Source organism: Plectropomus leopardus, chromosome 24 (assembly GCF_008729295.1).
Source record: "Plectropomus leopardus isolate mb chromosome 24, YSFRI_Pleo_2.0, whole genome shotgun sequence".
NCBI lineage: Eukaryota > Metazoa > Chordata > Actinopteri > Perciformes > Serranidae > Plectropomus > Plectropomus leopardus.
In genome coordinates this window covers 134,317-142,588 of record NC_056486.1, presented here as the reverse complement: position 1 = coordinate 142,588, position 8,272 = coordinate 134,317, and the positions used below count along the sequence as shown (strand labels likewise).

General features: G+C 37.7%; 1 protein-coding gene across 1 annotated transcript; it reads left to right on the top strand.

Annotated features, from left to right (window-relative positions):
- Nucleotides 1–712: 712 nt before the first annotated feature.
- On the top strand, nt 713–5,126 carry LOC121962823 (dnaJ homolog subfamily C member 27-like). The gene is given in 8 exon segments (XM_042513131.1): nt 713–885; nt 2,018–2,100; nt 2,517–2,586; nt 3,002–3,166; nt 3,264–3,386; nt 3,515–3,562; nt 3,564–3,676; nt 4,466–5,126. Coding segments are annotated over 8 exon segments (822 nt in total). The 5' UTR covers nt 713–798; the 3' UTR covers nt 4,599–5,126.
- The last annotated feature ends 3,146 nt before the right edge of the window (nt 5,127–8,272 follow it).

Sequence of the window (8,272 nt, the reverse complement as noted above, 5' to 3'; positions counted from 1 at the left end):
TTTAGTCGTTGTGTGTTTCCTCCTCTGTGTTTTTTTCGGGTCGCAGAGGGTTAATGTTTGTGCGTAAAGGAATTAATTTTGAACCATATGTATTTTATTGTGTAACGGTGCCTGCTGGAACATTTATTTTGAAAAGACGGAAGTGTGGCTCGGCCTAAAACCCCACGGAAGAAGAAGAAGAAGAGGGGGCGGAAGTGGTGTTTTCGTCTGAAACAGCTGGTTAGCATATCGGGCTAAGAGGCAAACTGGCTCGCGCTGTTTCTGCCATTTGTTAAAATGTAAACCGTCGTTAACTTTAGCATCAGAGCTAAAGCTGAAACGATGCGGCGCCGCTAATTTATCCCCAAATTATTCCGTTTGAGAGCCGCTCGAACAAACAGTTGCGCCACTAACTGCTAACGGCTAGCTCCGTTAGCCTCAACAATAAACACACAGCCGTTAGCTTTACTGTTAGCCTCCCGTTAGCCTCCTGTTAGCTTCTGCCATTTGTTAAAATGTAAACCGTCTAACTTTAGCATCAGAGCTACAGCTGAAACGATGCGGCGCCGCTAATTTATCCCCAAATTATTCCGTTTGAGAGCCGCTCGAACAAACAGTTGCGCCACTAACTGCTAACGGCTAGCTCCGTTAGCCTCAACAATAAACACACAGCCGTTAGCTTTACTGTTAGCCTCCCGTTAGCCTCCTGTTAGCCTTCCCCGTTAGCCGTTAGCCTCCCGTTAGCCTCCTGTTAGCCTCCCGTTAGCCTCCTGTTAGCCTCCTGTTAGCTTCCTGTTAGCCTGCCGTTAGATTTTAAAGATGGAGACAAACGCTCCGAAGAGGAGAGACAACAAGAAGTCTCTGCGCGTGAAGGTGATCAGTTTGGGGAACGCGGAGGTGGGAAAGGTGAGTCATCGCAGACCAAAGCGCGGGTTAAATTCAGCCACTTTTAGCCTGTTTGTGTCCGTGTGACGCTGCGAGCTGCGCTGAAAACGTTGAGGAGCTGCTGTTGTCGGAGCTGAAATCAGCTGTTCATTAATCAACATTGCTATAAAAGTGTTTACATGTGAAGAGAGCTTCTCTGTGAATGTTTCTGTGCTGTTGGTTTCTGTGTTTTTGACGTATTTCAGCCGCTTTCCCGCCGCTCTCTCCGACACCAGAGTTCCTTTAAAAATGCGCTAATTTAGTTTTTCTGTGTTTATTTTTAATATTGAACTCACAGTGTTTGATCGACCAACACGTGTTCAGAAAGATCAATATGTCCTCTGACACTCGGCAGATCAGTCACCTCTGAATATCGATAGTAACTCGTGTTGTACTATTAATGTTAATTCTGCTGTCCAGATTTAACCATTTGAGATCTGAGCACTGGATTTCTTTTCAAAACAAGAAAAAGACTTTGAGCACCAATAGAAAAAATTACCCCCAAAATTTAGGAGAAATAGGAAAAAGTACAACCCCACACCGAAAATAAGTTAGGTAAACACGGAATAAGAAATAGTGAAAAGTACAAAAACAAAAACTCACAATTTTGTGTAACGAACGAAAATAGATAGTAAAGAGGCAAACTGTGTTTGGTGATTATGGGCTTTATAAATAAAATTGACTTGACTAGGAAAAAAGTACAAAAAAATAACTTTAAACTTATTCCAAATCAGAAAGAAGAAATAGGAAAATTTAAAAGAAGAAATAGAAAGTAAAAAAAAGTTGAAATTTAGTTTAAAAACAAAGAAATGGGAAAATTTACAAAAACTAAATGAAATTTAGTGAAATAAAAAAAAAAAAATTAAATAATCTGAAATTTAGTTAAAAAGAAGAAATGGGAACATTTACAAAAATAACTGAAATTTAGTATGTTAATAAAATATTAATTGAATTAATTATTAATTAAATATTAATTGATTGTAATCATGATAGTTATATGTAGTTTTTCCATAGTTTTTCTTGTTTTCCAGTTGGCAGGTGTGTCAGCTTCAGTGATCTCTAACTGGCTGTAACTCTGGAGTGTGATGGTTTCTGCGTCTGATTGATGTTTTAGAGCTGCATCATCAAACGTTACTGCGAGAAGAGGTTCGTCCCCAAATACCTGGCTACGATCGGCATCGACTACGGCGTCACCAAGTGAGCTCTTCATCTCCCGTCACTGCGCCTTCTCTCCTGCAGCTTTTCTCCTGCACGTTTTCTCCTGCAGCTTTTCTCCTCCTCCTGCAGTTTTTCTCCTGCAGCTTTTCTCCTGCACGTTTTCTCCTGCAGCTTTTCTCCTGCAGCGTTTTCTCCTGTATCGTTTTCTCCTGCAGTTTTTCTCCTGCACGTTTTCTCATGCACATTTTCTCCATGCACGTTTTCTCATGCACGTTTTCTTATGCACGTTTTCTTGCACTTTTTCCTGCACGTTTTCTCCTGCTGTTTTCTCCTGCAGTTTTTTGACATTTTCTCCTGCACGTTTTTGTTGTTGCTACCTGCTGTGTTTTTTTACATTTTGTTGTTTACGTGTTGTTTACGTGTTGTTTACGTGTTGTTTACGTGTTCCTCTTCAGAGTTCAGGTCCGCGACAGAGAAATCAAAGTGAACATCTTCGACATGGCCGGCCATCCGTTCTTCTACGAGGTCAGTCACTTTATTGATTTCTGGCTATTTCTACGGAAAACTTAATTTTTTGTGGAGATTTTGTTTTTAAGAAAAACAATTTTAAATAAAAAATGTTTTTTTGTCGAACTCAATATTTTGTGATTTAATTTTTGGCAATTTTTTATCAAGAATGTAGTTGTTGTTGTTTTTTTTTTTTTTAAGAAAATGGATTTTGAAGGCACGTTTTTTTTTTTCTTAGATTCTTGAAATGCATGTTTTCTAAGAAAAAAATTGCCAAAATCCCACCTTTTATTCCAGACAGAAACTAAAACAGAAATTATGGTTGGATTTTAAACGCATCATGTGAGTGTGAATGTTAAATGTTTGAAAAAAAAAAATATTTTAAAGTTTGGAGGCATGGTCCACTGAGCTCTTCTTCTGTGGTTGTGTTCAGGTGCGTAACGAGTTCTATAAAGACAGTCAGGGCGTGCTGCTGGTGTACGACGTCGGCCTCCGCGAGAGCTTCGACGCCCTCGACAGCTGGCTCGGAGAGATGAAACAGGAAATGGGCTCTCAGGCCAACATGGACAGCATCGTGTTTGTCGTCTGCGCCAACAAGGTGAGATCCACCAATCAGAGCGCTTACAGAGGTCAAGCAACAGAGCGTTGGCAGGTAAACGGTTGTTGTGTGTGTGTGTGTTTGACCGTCCTCTCAGGTGGACCTGACGAAGCGACGCGTGGTGGACGAGGGGGAGGGGCGTCTGTGGGCGGAGTCCCGAGGCTTTCATTACTTTGAGACATCAGCGCAGAGCGGCGAGGGCATCAATGAAATGTTCCAGGTAGGCGGTGCTCCGAGCTCACAGTTTACTGGTCACTGGTCCCGCATCGAGTTTACGGCGTGTGCTTGATGCGTGTGCTTGATGCGTGTGCTCGATGCGTGTGCTCGATGCGTGTGCTCTGTCTCCAGGCCTTCTTCTCCTCCATCACTGACATGTGCGAGAATGGCGGGAAGCGGCCCCGTGTCCGAGGTCAGCGTGGGTTTCACCAAAGAGCAGGCCGACACCATCCGACGCATCCGCAACAGCAAAGACTCATGGGACATGCTGGGGGTCAAACCTGGAGCCACAAGGTACCTTAACACATGCACACACACGTGCGCACGCACGCACACACACACACACGCATTTATATATACATACAGTATACGTGTATATATATATGTGCGTATATATACACACACACATATACATTTATATATATACAGTATACGTGTATATATATATATATGTGCGTATATAACACACACACATATACATTTATATATACATACAGTATATGTGTATATATATGTGTATATATACACACAGACATACATATGTATGTATATAAAATGTCGTTATATGAAGATTAGTGAGACACTCTTTGATGACGTGAATCATCTGGTTCGTTTTTAATATTTTATAACTGAATAACAAACTAAATTTATATAACAAAAAATTTGCAAAATGACTAAAAGTAAAAAATAAACTGAATAACTAAAAAAAGTTTTTAATTGAAGTGATATCATCTGTCAATATAACTTTAATATAGTTTCAACATTAAACAAATACATATTTACAGTATATTTCCATGATGAGGTCAGGATTGTATTTCTTCTCTGTTACAGTTTTAATAATCGTAATGATAATAATTATGGTACATTTTGCTGTTATAATGAGTCATAATAATACTAATAATAATATATATTGACTGTTATAATGTAGAGTAATAATACTACTACTACTACTAATAATAATACTATATTGACTGTTTATAGTGTTGCGTAATAATAATAACAAAATATATTTATGAAATATTTATATTCTGGCGGTGGCTGGTCTCTGCTGTCTGACGTTGGTTCCCATCTGCGTGTTTCCAGGGAGGAAGTGAATAAGGCGTACAGGAAGTTGGCGGTCCTGCTGCACCCTGATAAGTGCGTGGCGCCGGGCTGCGAGGACGCCTTCAAGGCGGTGGTGAACGCTCGCACGTCTCTGCTGAAGAACATCAAATAACAGCCAGCGGAGCCGGACACAGACTGACCAATCACAGTGTTTGTTTATTTATTTATTTATGTATTTATTGACGTCTCGTGTGCCATGCTGCTCGCCACAGTGCTGTCTGCCAACGTTACCAGTTTAACCTGTTCATCACACGCACGCTCCAAACCGGTCCTGCGGTCCTGTACGGAGGACCATCAGTGCCCGACACGGGGAGTATGGAGGACTGTTAGTGCCACAAGAGGAGAAAAAATCACCTCTGAGATTACAGTCAGAATTCTGACATGTTTATATGGTTATGATCAGAAAATATGTATAAATGTTTGGATTCTGAGAAACAAAAAGTGTTTTACACATGTTGTGTAGTCTGTGTAACTAAAGTTAAAATTCTGAGAATCAAGTCCACATTTTATTTAACTAAAATCAAATTTAGAAAAAAAGTCAAATCCAGAGTTTAAATCTCAATTCTGAGATTACAGTCCACATTCTTTTAAAGTCTAAAATGTGAGAATATAAATGCGAGAGCTCAAAATTAAAAAAAAAAAAAAATAAAACAGTGACAGTGACAGAATCTGAAGAGTAAATTTCCCAAAAAGAAGTTTAAGAAGTTTTATGTCTCTGAACAAAGTCGACATTCTGAAATTAAATCAGCAATTTAAGTGATATTTGTTGTGACAAAAATAAAATAATAGATTGAGCAGAATTTTAATTTATCGCCAGTTTGGAGGAAAAACGGTCGTTATCATCAGAAAAGATTGTTTCCAAATTTAAAAGATCTGTCACAAAGATTAAAGTGAGAATATTCAAACATTTACATTAATGTCAGATTTTAGGGAAAAATAAAAAAGTTAAAACTCTGAAAATGTAAAAGTCAGAATTTAAAATTATCTTTTTTCTTCAGGATTCTGACGTTAATCTCAGACGTCAACATTGGTCTTTTCGTGTGTGTGTGTGTGTGTGTGTGTGTGTGTGTGTGTGTGTGTGTGTGTTGATGACATCATGGGGTCAGAGGTCGTTGAGCAGATTTGAGATATTTATAAACTTTTATGAGACGTTTTAATCTGTTCAAATGCTGATTCGTGTTAATCTGCGTTCTGTCGCCAAATCTGAACAAACTGATCGTCTCTACTCGTCAAAATGCAGATTTATTTATTTATCATGTTTATTATTGATCATGTTTACTTTTTTTAATATTTTCCGTCTGTCAAAACCACAAACTCCTCACAAACAAACTTTTTTAATGCACCATATTCAAAACACAAAATGTAAAACAAAAAACAAACAGAAACAAACAAACAAACACATTTATTTTTTTATTCATATGTGTTTATCAGTTATTCCATACATACCCCGGAATTATTTAGAAAACAACAACAAAAAACAACAACAAAACTGCAAACAAGACAAGAAAAATAAACAACAAAAAAGACAAAAACATGACAATAAACAACAATATACAAACAAAAAAACATTATATAAAAATAATAAACACAGAACAATATATAAACAGTAAATGTCATAGAAAAATTTACAAATAAAAACAACAATATACAAAATAATAAACAACAATATACAAATAATAAACAACAATATGCATACAACAGTTTACAAATAATAAACAATATACAAACAGTAAACAATCATATACAACTCGACATCCCAGTGGTCCTCCACTGATGACCTCACCAGCTCCTGGCTGCTGATTGGTCAAGGCATGTTCCCTCGATCCGTTCCCTTAAACTTCCTATTTTCTTTCTTCAGATTCCTTAATTTGTTTTCTGTAGTCGCAGATTCACTCACCTTCTCAAACATTTTTATAAAATTTTGCCCTTATCAGTGTTTCCGTTTCTGTCATTTTTTTAGCTTCTAAAATAAATGAGTTCCCACAAAGTTTTGATGTGTTCCACTACATTATTTGTTCCCTAAATTCCTAATTTGGTCCCTCAAGATCTTTTTGTTGAAAATGTTTGATTTTTTTCATTAATCTGCACTTCTTTCATTTTTTAAAATGTAAATTACTCTTATTTCAAATGAAAAATGTGTTCCCTGAAGTGACTCTCTTAGTATTGAATAAGTTCCCTCAAACTTTTTTAAATTTGTTCCCTTAAATTATAAAAAAATTATTACATTAACATTATAAAAATTATATTTATTGACAGAAAATGTTGTGCTTGTAGTTAAAAATAAAAAGGTGAAGGTGAACGCTGTTGAGTCTGCAGGTGATCGTGTGAACGCTGGAGTCTGCAGGTGATTGTGTGAACGCTGTGGAGTCTGCAGGTGATCGTGTGAACGCTGGAGTCTGCAGGTGATCGTGTGAACGCTGGAGTCTGCAGGTGATCGTGTGAACGCTGGAGTCTGCAGGTGATCGTGTGAACGCTGGAGTCTGCAGGTGATCGTGTGAACGCTGGAGTCTGCAGGTGATCGTGTGAACGCTGGAGTCTGCAGGTGATCGTGTGAACGCTGGAGTCTGCAGGTGATCGTGTGAACGCTGGAGTCTGCAGGTGATCGTGTGAACGCTGGAGTCTGCAGGTGATCGTGTGAACGCTGGAGTCTGCAGGTGATCGTGTGAACGCTGTGGAGTCTGCAGGTGATCGTGTGAACGCTTTGTTGTGACAAAAATAAAATAATAGATTGAGCAGAATTTTAATTTGAATCGCCAGTTTGGAGGAAAAACGGTCGTTATCATCAGAAAAGATTGTTTCCAAATTTAAAAGATCTGTCGCAAAGATTAAAGTGAGCAAAATATTCAAACATTTACATTAATGAGATTTTAGGGGAAAAATAAAAAAAGTTAAAACTCTGAAAATGTAAAAGTCAGAATTTAAAATTATCTTTTTTCTTCAGGATTCTGACGTTAATCTCAGACGTCAAACATTGGTCTTTTCGTGTGTGTGTGTGTGTGTGTGTGTGTGTGTGTGTGTGTGTGTGTTGATGAGTCATGCAGGGGGTCAGAGGTCGAGCAGATTTGAGATATTTAAAACTTTTTATGAGACGTCTGTTCAAACGCTGATTCGTGTTAATCTGCGTTCTGTCGCCAAATCTGAACAAACTGATCGTCTCACTCGTCAAAATGCAGATTTATTTATTTATTATGTTTATTATTGAATCATGTTTACTTTTTTTCAAAACCACAAACTCCCTCACAAACAAACTTTTTTAATGCACCATATTCAAAACACAAAAAAAAAAACAAAAAACAAACAGAAACAAACAAACAAACACATTTATTTTTTTATTCATATCTGCATCAGTTATTCCATACATACCCCGGAATTATTTAGAAAACATCAACAAAAAACAACAACAACACTGCAAACAAGACAAGAAAAATAAAAAACAAAAGACAAAAACATGTAAACAACAATATAGTCTGCAGGTGATCGTGTGAACGCTGGAGTCTGCAGGTGATCGTTTGAACGCTGGAGTCTGCAGGTGATCGTGTGAACGCTGGAGTCTGCATGTGATCGTGTGAATGCTGTGGAGTTTTAGAGTAAAAAGTTGTTGTAGATTTGTAAGTATTTATAGACAGGACATTTTTAGAAAAGGAATTTTTGTAGAGTGATTAGTTTTTACAAAATGAGGGCATTTTTAGACGGTGAGGACTTTACTGTGAAGTGAGGACTTTTTTTTTATTTTAATACTGAGATTTCTGAATATTGTGAATTTCTTCATGACAACCTGAAATATTG